Source organism: Geotrypetes seraphini, chromosome 1 (assembly GCF_902459505.1).
Source record: "Geotrypetes seraphini chromosome 1, aGeoSer1.1, whole genome shotgun sequence".
Taxonomy (NCBI): domain Eukaryota; kingdom Metazoa; phylum Chordata; class Amphibia; order Gymnophiona; family Dermophiidae; genus Geotrypetes; species Geotrypetes seraphini.
In genome coordinates this window covers 704691-721744 of record NC_047084.1, presented here as the reverse complement: position 1 = coordinate 721744, position 17054 = coordinate 704691, and the positions used below count along the sequence as shown (strand labels likewise).

Here is a 17054-nt window from a genome sequence, read left to right as displayed (position 1 = left end):
CATCAAGCAGGAACTTAGGAGTCTCAGGGAGGAGGCGAAACGCTTGAGAAGCATCCGAGAGGATGAGGCCTACATTGACGGAGTCGTCCAGGAGCTGTCCCAAATCACCGAGCTGGCCCAAGACATGTCCTCCCTTGAGACACCCAAATCACCAGCTTTGAAACCAACAATTGGGGTACAGGAGATGGCTGGAGATGCTGACTCCTGGCAGCTGGTGATCTCCTCCACAGGCAAACACCGGAGATCCCATCCACCTCTTTCAATCTCTTCACCCTCTTCTTTTTCTCACCAACAGGGCAGCTTTACATTCACCCCACAACTCACCCTGAGGAACAGATTCCAGATCCTACAGGTAGAAGATGTCGACAAGGAGCAGGAGGATACTGACATGGAGCAGGAGGTAGTCCAGCGCAGGGCTCCAACTCCGGGGAAAACTGATCGGCTCCCCCCAAAGAAGTGCAGAGTAATAGTCATTGGGGACTCCATGCTGAGGGGCACCGAGTGACCAATCTGCAGACCGGATATGCAGTCAAGGGAGGTTTGCTATCTGCCTGGAGCCAGGGTCCGAGATGTCACCGCCTGTCTTGATAGGCTTCTCTAGCCCCAAGATCACTTCCCCATGGTCCTCATCCACAATGGCACAAACGACACTGCAAAGAACACCCCGGAGAACATAACTAGAGACTTTGGAGCCCTGGGTGAGAGGCTGAAGCAGACAGGAGCGCAAGTGGTCTTCTCCTCGATCCTCCCAGTTAGAGGCAAAGGAAGTGCCAGGGATGAGTGTATACTGAGGACTAACGAGTGGCTTCAAGGATGGTGCCGGGAAATGAACTTCGGATTCCTGAACCATGGAGAGGCATTGCAAGGACTTCAGGGACCAGACGGACTTCATCTGACCAGCAGGGGTAAGCACGTCTTTGGACACCGACTAGCCCGCCTGCTTTGTAGGGCTTTAAACTAGGTAAGTCGGGGGAGGGTACCCACTCAGATACAAGTGCAGTAAGGAAAGATCCTGACGAGGTGAGTCGAAACTCCGATTCTAAGTCCAAAGTAAGTGCCCCCATTGCAAACAATTCTCTAGGAGTCACACTACCCCAGGTGGGAAACTCTCCACAGGGACTTAGCAATCATGGGGTATGGAGGGCTATGTATGTTAATGCACACAGTTTAGGCAATAAGATTCTAGAATTAGAGACCGAAATAATGAATGCCGACCTTGACGTGGTGGCAATATCCGAAACTTGGTTCACAGACTCTCATGGGTGGGATTTGGCTATACCGGGATACAACTTATTTTGTCAGGACAGAGAGGGAAAGTCAGGGGGAGGGGTGGCACTATACATTAAAGAAGACATCAAAACTACCAGAATCACAGATGTCAAGTACACCGGGGAATCCCTCTGGGTGAACCTGGCCAGAGGCAGGGAAAAATGCCTGTATCTTGGTGTAGTATATAGACCTCCAAGACAACTGGAAGACAAAGACTCCGAATTAATTGAAGACATAGAGAATATCACTCTATGGGGAGACGTTGTTCTGCTAGGGGACTTCAACATGCCTGACGTAGATTGGAACTCATACTCAGCAACAACCAGCGGCAGCAGGAGACTGTTAACATCCATAAAGGGAGCACGACTCAAACAAATGGTATTGGAACCCACTAGGGCCCAGGCGATCCTGGACCTGGTACTCACCAACGGGGATAGCGTCTCAAAGGTCTCGGTAGGAGATATGCTAGCCTCCAGCGACCACAACATGGTGTGGTTCTACCTCAGGAAAGGTTTCCCTAGATCAAACACGAAAACAAAAGTACTCAACTTCCGAGGCACTGACTTTGAACGCATGGGAGATTTCGTCCACCGGACACTGCAGAACCAAGCTACGACCGAAGATGTGGAAGCTATGTGGTCATCCCTGAAATCTACCATACATGAAGCGACAAGCCTCTGCATTAAATCAGTACAAAAACGGCGGAGAAACAACACACCCCAATGGTACTCTGCAGAAATCTCGCACCTCGTCAAGAAGAAAAAAGCATTTATTTCCTACAAACGAACGGAGACTAGGGAAGCTAAACTAGAACATAGGGTGAGGTCTGCAGCGGTCAAAACGGCAGTCAGGGAGGCCAAACTTTGAGTGGAAAAGACTCTGGCAAAGAACATGAAGAAAGGGGACAAATCCTTCTTCAGGTATATTAGTGATAGGAAAAAGAACACAGACGGGATAGTACGCCTTAGAAAACCAGAAGGGATATATTGACTGGAGTAGCAGTACAGCAAATTACACATAATTGGAAAAATTATGACAGATTGAACTATAATTTTTGGTGGAACTCAGTTTGCCATATATATAAGATGGAGCGTACATTTGCAACACAAAAAGGATATATGGATAAGTTCAAGAGGATTTGGGGACCATTAACAGATTTTTGCAATGACTGATTTTAATTTTTTCCCATAATAAGATAATGGTTAAAGAAGGGAGGGAGGGAAGGGGTAAGGAATTTATTCTCTTTATTATACATTATAAAAAATATATCATAATGAGTGATAGTCTTATGTGAAATTAACGTGATAAAGGGAGGGAAAAGGGTTCATAATTAAATAATAATTGATAAAATCATTACAATATATATGTTATATAAATTCATAAGAAAAATAATATAAAATATGGTTTATATAAAGTACATTATAGAGATATCAAGTGTATTGTTAAGATAATTGTATGGAAAATTTATAACACTTGTTGATATATGAAAAAATCAATAAAAAAACTTAAAACAAAAGAAAACCAGAAGGGCACTGCGCAGAATCAGATTCCGATAAAGCAGAACTACTGAATGAATACTTCTCCTCGGTCTTCACCTGCGAGGCACCGGGGCACGGTCCGCAGTTGCAGGCAAGGCCAAGCATGGAAGACCCGTTTCAGAATTTCGAGTTCACACCTGGCGACGTCTACTACGAACTGGCAAGACTCAAGGTGAACAAAGCCATGGGACCGGACAATTTACACCCCAGGGTGCTCAGTGAGCTGCGTGATGTCCTGGCAGAACCGCTATCAGGACTCTTCAATCTCTCCCTAAGCTCGGGGAGAGTCCCCATAGACTGGAAAACAGCTAACGTCTTTCCACTGCACAAAAAGGGTTGCAGGGCAGAGGCTGCAAACTACAGACCGGTGAGTCTCACATCAATTGTATGCAAACTCATGGAAACACTAATCAAACGTAAATTAGACGCAATCTTGGATGAAGAGAATCTACGGGATCCCAGTCAACACGGATTCACCAAGGGTAGGTCCTGCCAATCCAATCTCATCAGCTTCTTTGACTGGGTAACAAAACAGCTAGACTTGGGAGAATCCGTGGACGTCGTATACCTAGACTTTCGATAGTGTCCCGCATCGCAGGCTGTTGAGCAAGATGAAATCAATGGGGCTGGGAGAAACACTAACTACATGGGTCAATGACTGGCTGAGTGGCAGACTTCAGAGGGTGGTAGTTAACGGTACCCTCTCTAAAACATAGGAGGTGACCAGTGGAGTACTGCAGGGCCCGCTCCTTTTCAACATATTCATAGGGGACCTAACTCAGGGGCTTCAAGGTAAGGTAACGTTATTCGCTGACAACGCCAAACTATGCAATATAGTGAGAGATGGCAATTCACCCGATAGTATGACACAGGACCTACATTTGTTGGAGCTTTGGTCCTCAACCTGGCAGCTGGGCTTCAGAAATGCAAGATCATGCACCTCGGCAGCAGAAATCTGTTCAGAACTTACACCTTGAATGGTGACACCTTAGCTAGAACTTCAACAGAACGAGACTTGGGAGTGATCATCAGCGCAGACATGAAAACTGCTGATCATGTGGAGAAGGCTTCATCTAAGGCAAGACAGTTGTTAGGTTGCATCCGCAGGAGTTTCGTCAGCCGGATGCCTGAAGTCATAACGCCATTATAGAACCATGGTGAGACCTCATTTGGAATACTGTGTGCATTTCTGGAGGCTACACTACCGAAAAGATGTGCTGAGAGTAGAGTCGGTGCAACGGATGGCCACCAGGATGATCTCGGGGCTCAAGGATCTATCGTACGAGGAAAGGCTGAAAAATTTGCGGCTGTACTCACTCGAGGAACGTAGGGAGAGAGGAGACATGATCGAGATGTTTAAGTATCGGCCGTATCGAGATGGAAGAAGAGATTCTCTTTCTCAAAGGACCCTCAGCCACAAGAGGGCATCCGTTCAAACTCAGGGGCGGGAAATTTCATGGCGACACTAGGAAATATTTCTTCACCGAGAGAGTGGTTGATCCTTGGAACGAGCTCCCGGTGCAGGTGATCGAGGCAAACAGCGTGCAAGAATTTAAGAGCAAATGGGATGCCCATGTGGGATCCCTTAGAGGGTTAAACCAAGGAAACCTGTCACCAGGAGTGGGATCCCTAGGATAGTAGACTTGGGGGGGGGGGGTCAGTAGAGTGGGCAGACCTGATGGGCTATGGCCCTTATCTGCCGTCATCTTCTATGTTTCTATGTATTAATTCAGTATTTTTCAAGTCAGTCCCGAATATCCTCTACCAGTTTGGTTTTCACGATATTTCTAAATGAATATGCATGAAATATATTTGCATGAAATGAAGACAATGTATATAAATCTCTCTCATTCATTGTAGTTTACAACCACACTCAGCATTTTCTCTATTTGTCCTGGTGGGCTCACAGTCTGTCTAATGTACCTGGGGAAGTGGAGGATTAAGTGACATTGTGAATGTCCTGAAAAGTAGATTAAGTCATGATGTACTCTAGGACCAACTTAAGAAACATAGTAACTAATTATGGGTTGCCTTTTCGATTTTTCAAAACCTGCTGAAGTACACTGATCTAGTATCAAAAGACAAATATTTACAGATCACAATTTTTAAAAATGCTGCAATAACTTATAATTTTTCTAGAAAGATATAAAAAAATTGACTAAAATCAGAACAGTAAAATTTTGCTGAAAGATCAGATATAGATAATTACCTTAAACTGAGATAGCAACTCATCTCCTACAGTCAATGGTCCCCCTTCATTTTCACGGGTTTCTGCTCTCTTCAAAATTTCATCTATATCCATTTCCTGGAATAATATTTTGTGTTATTTCTTAAAGAAACCACCTATGATATTTGTTAATTGATTTATTATGAATGGATGGGGTGGGGATGGATTCCTTTATACTTTAATGATTATAAGTAAGAATGTCAAGTGATTTGTAAAAATTTTTTTTGATTATTATACACTTGCTGTAAGATATGAAAATGAATAAAGATTAAAAAAAAAAAAAAAAAAGAAACCACCTATGCATATATGCTATGCGAGCTCTTATACAGCAATTCCTCTTACCTGAGGTTCTTGTTCTTCACCTTCTGGTTCCTTAAAAAGTTCCTCAGCCCCAAACTTTAAGATGGCTGCTAACTCTTCTTTATTGAAAGGAGCAGAACTAACAAGCAAACAAAAAAACCAAATTAATCAACTGTTTTAAAACTTTAATCATTCTATAAAGTTATGATATAAAATTAAAATGCTTTTCTAGCACGTGATGCAATGTAAGAAATTCAAAATCCATGGGCAAAATTGGGGGAAGGGGGAATGTCCCCAAACACTGCAGGTTAGCACCTCAAAGGGCAGGCATACAGGCTCTGTCCTATCTACAATTTATAGCTTCCCTACTTCTGCTTTGTTCCCTATTCCTTGGTTCACTTCCATTGCCCACCATCTTCCCTTCTGAGTAGAGCAAAATTAAGAACTGATATGAGCAAACATAGCCTTTGTGCTTCAGTGCTCTTAAAGAATGCCATATCCCACCCCGTACAGTAACAGAAGTGCACATCAAAGGAGGCAGGATATGGCAGAGTCTAAGAGCATTGGGACACAAAGGCTCCACAGCCCTCATTGCTGTTTTTAATTTTGCTATTGCTGCTCTGTTGAGCCTCTCTGGGAAGGGATATTTGAGAAGGGAAGATATTGAGCCTATTAAAGGAAAGGGAGAGGTAAAGTAATACATAGTAAACATAATGGCAGAGACAGAGCAGGAAGTAGAAGTGTATAGCAAAGGTATTTACTTACCTGTAGCAGAGGTTTTCCAAGGACAGCAGGCCAATTATTCTTATGTGTGGGTGACAACATCCTCAGAACCCTAGTGTGAATACCTGTAAAGGAATAGTATAGCTCTAAGAGCATAAGACAGCATCTTACCACATATATGTGGGTGCCTTCCCTCCAGATTCGTGAGTACAGGAAAAGTAGTATAATAAAAAAAACTATAGAAATATAAACCTAGGGGAGGTGGGACAGTATGTGAGAATTATATGGCCTGCTGCCCTCAGAGAACACCTGCTTACAGGTTAAGTACCTTTGCTTTCTCCGAGGACAAACCGACCATATCATTCTTAGATGTGGGTATCCCTAGCGACCAGGTTCACCAAAAACAAACATTAGGACAATAGAGACTCACAATGGAGAGTCAAAAGATCAATCAACCTGAAAACATATGCACACTGTTGTGGAGGTGCAGCCTAGAATATAGCAAAAACAGGTCTGCAGGGGTGGAGCTGGATTCAAGACCCAAAATAAATTTTGCAGACCTGTTTGACTAAACCGTCACATCGGTGTCTTGTTTAAGGCAGTAATGAGATTTGAGTGTGTGGACCAAGGTCCACATTGCAGCCATGCAAATCTCTTCAATGGAGGCTGATTTCAAAGTGGGTTACCAACGCCACCATAGGTCTGACACTGAGAGCCTTGACAAGACCCTCTAGAACAGGGGTGCCCAACACGTCGATCGCGATCGACCAGTAGCTCAGGAAGGCAACGCGAGTCGATCGCGGAGCCCAACCCGGGCTCAGTGATAGACTCGTGTTGCCGTCCTGATCTACCGGCCAATCAGCCTTCCTCTCCAGTGTTCTCTCTAGGGCCTTTTAGCTGGGCGGTCCGCCCAGCTGTCATCTGCTGCTGCCGCCGCTGCTGAACATAAAAAAAACACCAAAAAAAAACGGCTTGGAGATTTCAGCCCGTAGCGAACTTATGCTCCGTGGCTCTAACGTGTGCGTGCCGGCTTCCCTTCTCTTCCCTCCGAAACCGGAAGTTATGTCCGGGGGGTGGGGGGGAGAAGGGAAGCCGGCACGCACATGTTGAGAGCCCTGAAGCAAGGTTTCGCTACGGGCTAAGGCGGGAGACATGTTAGTGAAGCTTTCCTCTTCTTGCTGCCGGGTCCTGACTACTTTCTGTTTCCGCGAAGGCAGGACACAGCAGCATTTCCCCCAACAGCTCCTCGCGATGCTGGTCGACTGAAGCAGGGAGAGGTTGGGGCGGCGTCGGCTTTTGGGCGTGTTATTGGCGTCAGCTTTCGGGCCTGTTATTGGTGGCGGTTTGGGTCCTGGTCCCCGATCGCAGTGGCAGTGTCTTGGGGGAGGGCAGGGAGAAAGAAAGAAAAAGGGCAGGCAGGGCAGGCAGAAGGAAAGAAGAGAAACAGAAAAAAGGAAAGGGAGGCAGAGAGAAAGAAAGGGCAGGGAGAGAGGAAGGAAAAGTTGGGGGAGGGAATGAGGTGTGGAGGAGAGGAAGCATACAGGCTAAAAGGGAAGAAAGATTGGATGCACAGTCAGAAGAAGAAAGTGCAACCAGAGACTCATTAAATCACCAGACAAGGTAGGAAAAATGATTTTATTTTAAATTTAGTGATCAAAATGTGTCTGAATTTATATCTGCTGTCTATATTTTACACTAAGGTCCCCTTTTACTAAACTGCAATAGAGTTTTTTAGCGCAGGAAGCCTATGAGCGTCGAGAGCAGCGCTGGGCATTCAGCGCAGCTCCCTGCGCTCTAAAAACTGCTATCGTGGTTTAGTAAAAAGGGAGGGGGGTATATTTGTCTATTTTTGTATGGTTGTTACTGAGGTGATAGTGCATAGAGTCATCTGCTTTGACCTCTTTGAAAAACCCTGGAATAGGAATGATAATTAACATTTTCTATGCGTACAGTGTGCGTTGTGTTTTTTAAAAATTTTATAGTTGGTAGATCATTTTGACTTGGTCATTTTAAAAGTAGCTCGCAAGCCCAAAAAGTGTGGGCACCCCTGCTCTAGAATCATCCCAGCCTGGGCATAAGGGAAGATTATGCACGTATGGAGGTGCAGCCTAGAACATAGCAAAAACAGGTCTGCAGGGGTGGAGCTGGATTCAAGACCCAAAATAAATTTTGCAGATCTGTTTGACTAAACCGTCACGTCGGTGTCTTGTTTAAGGCAGTAATGAGATTTGAGAGTGTGGACCAAGGTCCACATTGCAGCCTTGCAGATCTCTTCAATGGAGGCTGATTTCAAGTGGGTTACCAACATCACCATAGGTCTGACACTGTGAGCCTTGACAAGGCCCTCTAGAATCATCCCAGCCTGGGCATAAGGGAAGATTATGCACCTATCTTATTAATCTTCTTTCTAGGAGATAGGAACAACCATACTGAACCAGTGAGTTTGTGCACCTTCACCCATGAGGTGTGTCTAAAAAGCCTCATTTACATTTTACTGCTCCGCCTCCCTTCTCCCTGGGCTGTCCTATACTCCCTCAGTTCGTAACAAAGAAGGTGGTTAGCCCTGGAGAATAGATACACATAAGTTTCATGTAAACCTTTCTCCTTCTCTACCTATTATTTAAGTTCTTGTAAACCATGTCGAGCTCCATATTTGTGGAGATGATGCGGTATATAAACTTAAGGTTTAGATTAGATTAGATTAGAATAGATAGATAGATAGAATAGAGGACACATCCAATATCCCAGAACCCGAGGTGATTATAAACAGAGAACACGACGAAAGGCTGGCACAACTAGAGGTAAGCAAAGAGGATGTCCTCAGACAGATAGACAGACTGAAGAGCGACAAATCACCGGGCCCGGACGGCATCCACCCAAGGGTTCTAAAAGAACTGAGAAACGAAATAGCAGAGGCACTTTGCCAAATATGTAACCTCTCCCTAAAAACAGGGGAGATCCCAGAGGACTGGAAAATAGCAAATGTCACGCCCATCTTTAAGAAGGGATCAAGGGGTGACCCGGGAAACTACAGGCCTGTAAGCTTGACCTCAGTTCCGGGAAAGATGATGGAAGCAAATGGTAAAGGACACAATCTGCAAACACATAGAAAACAATGGACAACTGAAGGCGAGCCAGCATGGCTTCTGCAAGGGAAGGTCGTGCCTCACGAACTTGCTGTACTTCTTTGAGGGAATAAACAGCCAGATGGATAAGGGGGAATCCATAGACATCATTTACCTTGACTTCCAAAAAGCCTTCGACAAGGTACCTCACGAACGGCTACTAAAAAAGCTGTGGAACCACGGGGTGCAAGGGGATATCTACCGATGGATCAAACACTGGTTGGCAGGCAGGAAACAGAGGGTTGGAGTAAAGGGCCAATACTCAGACTGGCAATGGGTCACGAGCGGAGTTCCACAGGGGTCGGTGCTGGGACCTCTACTGTTCAATATATTTATTAACGATCTGGAGACGGGGACAAAATGTGAGGTTATCAAATTTGCTGATGACACCAAATTCTGCAGCAGGGTTAGAAACACGGAAGACTGTGAAGCCCTGAAAAGGGACCTAACAAGACTGGAAGACTGGGCAAAAAAGTGGCAAATGAGTTTTAACGTAGAGAAATGCAAAGTCATGCATGTAGGGAAAAAGAACCCGATGTTCAGCTACAAAATGGGGGGAACACTGCTAGGGGTGAGTAACCTTGAAAGGGACCTGGGGGTGATGGTCGACACATCACTAAAACCATCGGCGCAGTGTGCGACAGCATCAAAGAAAGCAAACAGAATGCTGGGCATCATCAAAAAGGGTATCACAACCAGGATAAAGGAAGTCATCATGCCGCCGTATCGCGCAATGGTGCGTCCGCACCTGGAGTACTGTGTTCAATACTGGTCGCCGTACCTCAAGAAGGACATGGCGGTACTCGAGGGAGTGCAGAGGAGGGCGACTAAACTGATAAAAGGTATGGAAAATTTCTCATACGCTGACAGGTTAAAGATGCTGGGGCTGTTCTCCCTGGAGAAGAGGAGACTTAGAGGGGACATGATAGAAACCTTCAAAATCCTAAAGGGCATAGAGAAAGTGAATAAGGACAGATTCTTCAAACTGTGGGGAGCCACAAGCACTAGGGGTCACTCGGAGAAATTGAAAGGGGACAGGTTTAGAACAAATGCTAGGAAGTTCTTTTTTACCCAGAGGGTGGTGGACACATGGAACAAGCTTCCGGAGGAGGTGATAAGCCAGAACACTGTACAGGGGTTCAAGGAAGGTTTGGATAGGTTCCTGAAGGATAAGGGGATAGAGGGGTACAGATAGAACTTGAGGTAGGTTATAGAAGTGGTCAGAAACCACTTCATAGGTCGCGGACCTGATGGGCCACCGCGGGAGCGGACCGCTGGGCGGGATGGACCTCTGGTCTGACCCAGTGGAGGCAACTCTTGTGTTCTTATGTTCTTATGTTAAAGGAGGGGTATGAGGACTCTCTTAGAGAAACAAATCAGTTCTGCTCATAACATATCAAAGAACAATAACATTAACAATGTTGAACACTTTATAACCTATAACAAAATGAAACAGTTCACCTACTTGAGTGCAACCTGAACTAATAGTCATGGGGTACTTGTGGACACTTTCTGTTTCTTGAGATAGGTGACTACTTTTACCTGAGCTCTTGGTAGAGGTCACAGAAAGAAGCAAACTGTCCGGTGTTACAGACAAGTCCGAGATAGGCTAGGAACCATCTGACATTCCTGTCTCCTAGAAAGAATATTAACAAGGTAAGTACATAATCTTCCTTTCAAATTCAATAGGAACGTCAGTCGTGAACCAGTGGGACATATCAAAGCAATCCCAGATATCTAGGGTGGATTAGATGAGCCTGTAGGCAGCACTGAAGCTCCAAAAGTGGTATCCAATCTTGCCGCTACATCCAACCTGTAAAAGTATGGAGAGAGGGGACCAAGTGGCCACTCTACAAATCTCTTCCGCAGGCACTGCCTTGAACTCCGCCCAGTAGGAAGCTTCGCTTTTAGTGGAGAGGGCCTTCAGCAAAGTCGGAGATATCTTCCTGCTCCCAATATAAGCCAACAAAATGGCCTTTCAAATCCATCTGGAAATGGTCGCTTTTGAAGTCAGCTGTCCCTGACGGCTAGTGCCCCCTAACACAAAGATGATCTGACAGCCAAAACTCTTTAGACACTTCTAGGAGATGCAGCAACACTCTGCAAATGTTTAGCAATTTCATGATTCAGTCCATCTTCTTGGATCCAGAAGGCATGAATGCCTCCTCAATATACTTCTCCTAGTACTCTTCGCTATGACCAGTCTGGTCTCTAGAATAAGCTCTGTTATTGTCTACTGTAGCCTATTTGTTGTCATGACTAGTCTGTTTTCAAACGATTGTGAATGTCTACTTGTAACCCATTCTTAGCTTCTGGGAGAATGGGATAGAAATTGAAATAAATAAATACATAAATAAATAAATAAATATTCCCATCTTTGATATTCTGAGGACAGCAGGATAGCACACACAGGATAGCACACGCAGTTCTGATACTCATTGTGCAGACATGATAGCCACCAAAAATGCTGCTTTCAAAGTGACATCCATTACAAACACCTTCTTTAACAGCTCATATGGCGCTCTGGCTAGAGCTTGCAGGACAAATTCAAATTCCATTCTGGGAAAGGATACTGTATTGGCAGATGCAAACGTAATGCTGCCTTCAAAAATCTGCAGACATCTGGATGAGAGGCTAATGTTCCCTTGTGGACCGAGGTCTGAAGCACGATAGACCTGCAATTTGTACTTTGAGGGAGCCCAATACTAGGCCTTTTTTCAAGGCCTTCCTGAAGGAATGCTAGCACTACTGCAATTGGGGCTGTAACTGATTTCTCGTTCTTTTGCACACAAGAGCCCTAGAAACATTTCTAGGACTTCTTGTAGGCCGACAGCATTGTCTGCTTCTTGGACTTCAGGAGAATGGCATTGACTACTTCCAAGTAGCTTTTTCATGCTAAGGCTGTGCACTCAAAATCCACACCATAAGTCCAAAGCATTCCATATTTTCCAGGGCAATGGGACCCTGTGTTAGCAGGCCTGAATAACAAGGCAGTCAAGACCCTGGTCCCACTTTTGATGGACCAAATCCGCATATCAGGGCCAACTTAGCCAATCCGGTGCCACCAGGACTACCAGTACCTGATGGTCCATTATCTTTTGCATGACCTTGTCTATCATGGGCCATGGAGGAAAGACATACAGCATCCCCTCCTGAGACCAAGCTCTTATCTACAATTGAAGAACTGAGCTGCTTTCCTGCTGGATGCCAAAGCCATGAGGTCAATTATCAGACACCTCCAGTGACCAACGATAGAATTAAATGCCTCCTGAGATAGAGCCCATTATCCAGGATCTAGCAACTGAGGAAATCCATTTGAATATTGTACACTCCCACTACATGAGCTGCTGAGATCGCCAACAGATGATTCTCCACTCAATGAAACAGCATTTGGGCCTTCAAGCACAGAGGAGCACTCTATGTGCCTCCCTGCCAATTGACATATGCTACTGCTGTTCCATTGTATGAGAATACTCAAACTGCTTTGCTCTGTAGGGAGCTCCCTAGCACCTTTAGCTCCAGGTGGATAGCTGTCAATTCCTACCTGTTGATTGACCACTTCTTCTGTGCAGAGAGCCAACATTCCTGCACCGGTCGTCCCTCGCAATGTGCTATCCAACTAAAGAGAATGGCATCTGTTGAGAGTCTTATCAAGGATGAAATTCAAAGAAGCATTACTCCGGTAAGGGACTGTGGCTGTAACCACCAACCCAGGCTGCAATATGCCAGGACAGTCCAAAAAAGAGGCTTCTGCAATTCATCCATTTCCAGGTACCAGTGGGATAAACGTGCCTCCTGTAGGGGGTACAAATGCATCCTAGCCCATGGGACCACATCTATCACTGCCACCACTGAGCAGAGTACTTGCAAGTATTGTCAAGCTGTCAGCACTGGCTTGTTCCCCAGATCCTAATTTGTTGCGTGAGCTTTAGTCTGAGGGCCTCTAGGAGAAAGACCTTGTTTTTCTTTGTGTTGAAATGCATGCCCAGGTACTCTAGGAACTGTGACAGCTCTTCCAGAAATTTATGACCCAGCCTAGGGTCTAAAGGAGCTGAACCATGGACTTCACTGATCTTCTGCCCTCGGTAGTAGACAGGGCTCGAATCAGCCAATTGTCCAGATATGGATGTACTTGTATACCCTTCTTGTGGAGGTGAGCTGCAGCTATGACCACCTTGGTGAAGGTTTGTAGTGCCTTCACCAGCCGAAATGGCAGGGCAGAGAAAGCAGTTACTTACTGTAACAGGTGTTATCCAGGGACAGCAGGCAGATATTCTCACACATGGGTGACGTCACAACGAATCCCCAGCAGGGACCACTTCAAAAGTGCATCGCCACTTTAAGTTCTTAGAAAGCTCGCGATAGCCCGCACCGCGCATGCACGAGTGCCTTCCCATCCGTCATAAGCATGTGATTCCTCAGTTAAGATAAGCCAGCTAAGAAGCCAACCAGGGGAGGTGGATGGGTTGTAAGAATATCTGCCTGCTGTCCCTGGATAACACCTGTTACGGTAAGTAACTGTGCTTTATCCGAGGACAAGCAGGCAGCATATTTTCACACATGGGTGACCTCCAAGCTAAACAGACTGGGATGGTGGGAGTGTTGGCCTTCAAGAGAATAAATTCTGTAATACTGATTGGCCGAAGTGCCCATCTCTTCTGGAGAAAGACTCCAGACAGTAATGTGAAGTGAATGTATGAACTGAGGACCAACTAGCAGCTTTACTGATTTACTCAATAGAAGTAGATCTGAGGAACGCGACAGAAGCTGCCATAGCTCGGACATTGTGAGCTTAACACATGACTCTCCAGGTGCAGTCCAGTCTGAGCATAACAGAATGATATACTGTATAGGCAGCTACCCAGTTGGAAATCGTTCTCTTGGAAACAGGATGCCTCAACTTGTTAGGATCAAATGAGATGAAGAGTTGAGGAGATGCTCGGTGTGGCTTTGTCCTATCTATGTAATAGGCCAAAGCACACTTAGGCCCTGATTCTCCAAAAGTGCGTTCCGATTTTAGGCAGCTGTAGGCGTCCTACAGCTGTCTAATCAGCCAATCGGGATGCACGTTTTTTAAAAAAAATGCTCCCCAGGCAGGCCGCCTATATTGAAGGCGAGGCCCGCAAGACACCTAGGCCCTGATTCTGTATAGGACGCCCGGGAGAGGCGTCCTATTCAGAATCGGCCTACACTAAAACCCCGATTCTGTAACCGGCGTCCATGTTACAGTCGCTGGTTAGAGAATCGGGTTAGATTAGACACGGCCCGCTACACTTATCGCGGCAAGGGATCTCTCTGCCGCTATAAGTATAGTGGGCCGCGGCCTGTCCGATCGGATGCCCCCCCCCTCTGACACTACCGACTGCCCCCTCCCACCCCGACACTACCGATCGCTGACAGGAGGGTGTCCAATCCCTCCTGCCCGAAGACGCACCCCCCCCCCCGGCGCTAACAACCCCCAGACCTCCAAACTAACCTGTTCTTCAGGCCAGACGGTTCTTGCCCGCCTCGTCGAAATGAGGCGGGCTCGCCCCTTCCCGGTCCATCCCGCCGAAGCCTAAGGCCTGATTGACCCAGGCTCTAGAAGCCTGGACCAATCAGGCCTTAGGCATAACAGGTCCGCCCATCCCCACTTAATCTAAGTCCTGATTGGTCAATCAGACTTTAGACTTAGTGGGGATGGGCGGACCCGCTATGCCTAAGGCCTGATTGGTCCAGGCTTCTAGAGCCTGGGCCAATCAGGCCTTAGGCTTCGGCGGGATTGGCCGGGAAGGGGCGGGCCCGCCCGCCTCATTTCGATGAGGCGGGCCCACCAGCTGGACGGGCAAGAACCATCTGGCCTGAAGAACAGGTTAGTTTGGAGGTTTGGGGGTTGTTAGCGATCCATATTGTCGGGGGGGCATCTTCTGGCAGGAGGGTTTGCCAGCAATCGGTAGTGTCGGGGTGGGAGGGAGATCGGTAATGTCGGGGGGGGCGGTTGGTAGTGTCGGGGGGGGGGGGGCGGTCGGTAGTGTCGGAGGGGGGGCATCCGATTGGACAGGCCGCGGCCCGCTATACTTATAGCGGCAGAGAGATCCCTTGCCGCGATAAGTATAGCGGCTGCGTCTACTTACAATGTAGACCAGCATTATGCTGGCCTACATTTTAAGGTTTCTTCCTCTACTAGGGAGACGCGTAGGGCCACCTAGGTTCGCCTAAGGCCCTTAGGCGAGCTTAGGCGTCTTGCGGGTCTCCCTAGGCTCCCGAAGGCGCCTTCAGGCCTGCCTGGGGAACATTTTTTTTAAAAAAACGTGCATCCCGATTGGCTGATTAGACAGCTGTAGGACGCCTACAGCTGCCTAAAATCGGAACGCACTTTTGGAGAATCAGGGCCTTACAGTCCAGAGTGTGAAGCGCCATTTCTCCTGCATGAGAATCAGGCTTAGGGAAAAAAAAACTGGAAGGACAATCGACTGACTGAGATGAAATTCCGTCACCACTTTCGGAAGAAACTTTGGGTGTGTGCGAAGAACCACCTTATCATGGTGAAACACTGTGAGGGGTGGATCCGCCACCAACACTTGCAACTCACTGACTCTCCTGGCAGAGGTATGAGAAATGAGATAAAACAACTTTCCAGGTGAGAAATTTCAGATGAGCTTTGGCCACTGGTTCAAATGGAAGTTTCATCAACCTGGAAAGAACTACATTTAGGTCCCAGACTACAGGTGGAGGTTTGAGAAGTTGTTTCACATTGAAAAGTCCTTTCATGAACCTGCAGACCAAGGGATGAGCAGTAAGAGGTTTTCCTTCAACTGGCAAGTGAAAAGCTGTAATAGCATTGAGATGGACTCTAATAAATGTGGATCTGAGTCCAGAGTCAGAAAGATGAAGTACTTAATCCAACACCAGTTGCACTGACAAGGAAGTTGGATCGTGATGATGAAGATGACACCAGGAAGAAAACCTAGTCCACTTTTGTTGATAACATTGTTGCGTGGCTGGCTTCCTGGAGGCGTCAATAATATTGTGGACAGGCTGAGAGAGATGTAAGGATTATGGATTCAGCCCGAGAGAAATCAAGCTGTTAGGTGTAACGATTGCAGGATGGGATGTAGAAGTGATCCTTGTTTCTGAGTAAGCAGAGTAGGAAAGATTGGTAGAGGAATTGGCTCCCTGGTGCTGCGCTGAAGTAGAAGGGAGAAAGGAGGGTGCCCGGGCCACAGTGGAGCAATGAGAATCATGGTGGCTGCTTCTCTCTTGAGCTTCAAAAGAGTTCGCAATATGAGAGGAAGAGGAGGGAATGCATATAGAAACAAACCTGTCCAATCCAGGAGAAAGGCATCTGCTGCCAGACTGAGAGGAGAGTAAAGTCTGGAGCAAAACTGGGGCAGCTGGTGATTGTGAGGAGCCGCAAATAAATCCACTTGAGGAGTGCCCTATTGAGCAAAGATGGATTGGAGAGTTGCAGAGTCAAGAGTCCATTCGTGAGGCTGAAGAACTCTGCTGAGGTTGGCTGCTAGGGAATTCTTCTCCCCTTGAATGTAAACAGCCTTCAAGAACAGATTGCGAGCTGTCACCCAAGTCCAGATTTTCTGGGCCTCCTGGCACAACAGGAGAGAGCCCGTGTCTCCTTGCTTGTTTATGTAGTACATCGCTATTTGATTGTCCGTGCAAAGGAGGAGGACTTGGGGGCAGAAAAGATGATGAAAAGCCTTGAGGGCATAAAACATGGATCTGAGTTCCAGGAAATTGATGTGAAATTTCCGCTCCCTGACAGACCAAAGACTCTGAGTCTGAAGATCGTCCATATGAGCCCCCCAGGCGTAAGGGGATGCATCCGTTGTAATGACCTTGTGATGAGGGAGCAATTGAAAAAGAAGACCTCTGGAG

At 46.6% G+C, this 17054-nt stretch overlaps 1 protein-coding gene across 6 annotated transcripts in view; it reads right to left on the bottom strand.

The window, feature by feature from the left end:
* Positions 1-17054, bottom strand: part of CHD1 (chromodomain helicase DNA binding protein 1) — a 621819-nt gene that overhangs the window by 322039 nt on the left and 282726 nt on the right. For all 6 annotated transcript variants that reach the window (XM_033962744.1, XM_033963070.1, XM_033962661.1 and 3 more), the window contains 2 exons: positions 5377-5473; positions 5017-5112 (listed from right to left, as the gene is read on the bottom strand). In XM_033962744.1, coding sequence (XP_033818635.1) covers positions 5017-5112; positions 5377-5473 — 193 coding nt within the window. The remainder of the gene's footprint in view (positions 1-5016; positions 5113-5376; positions 5474-17054) is intronic.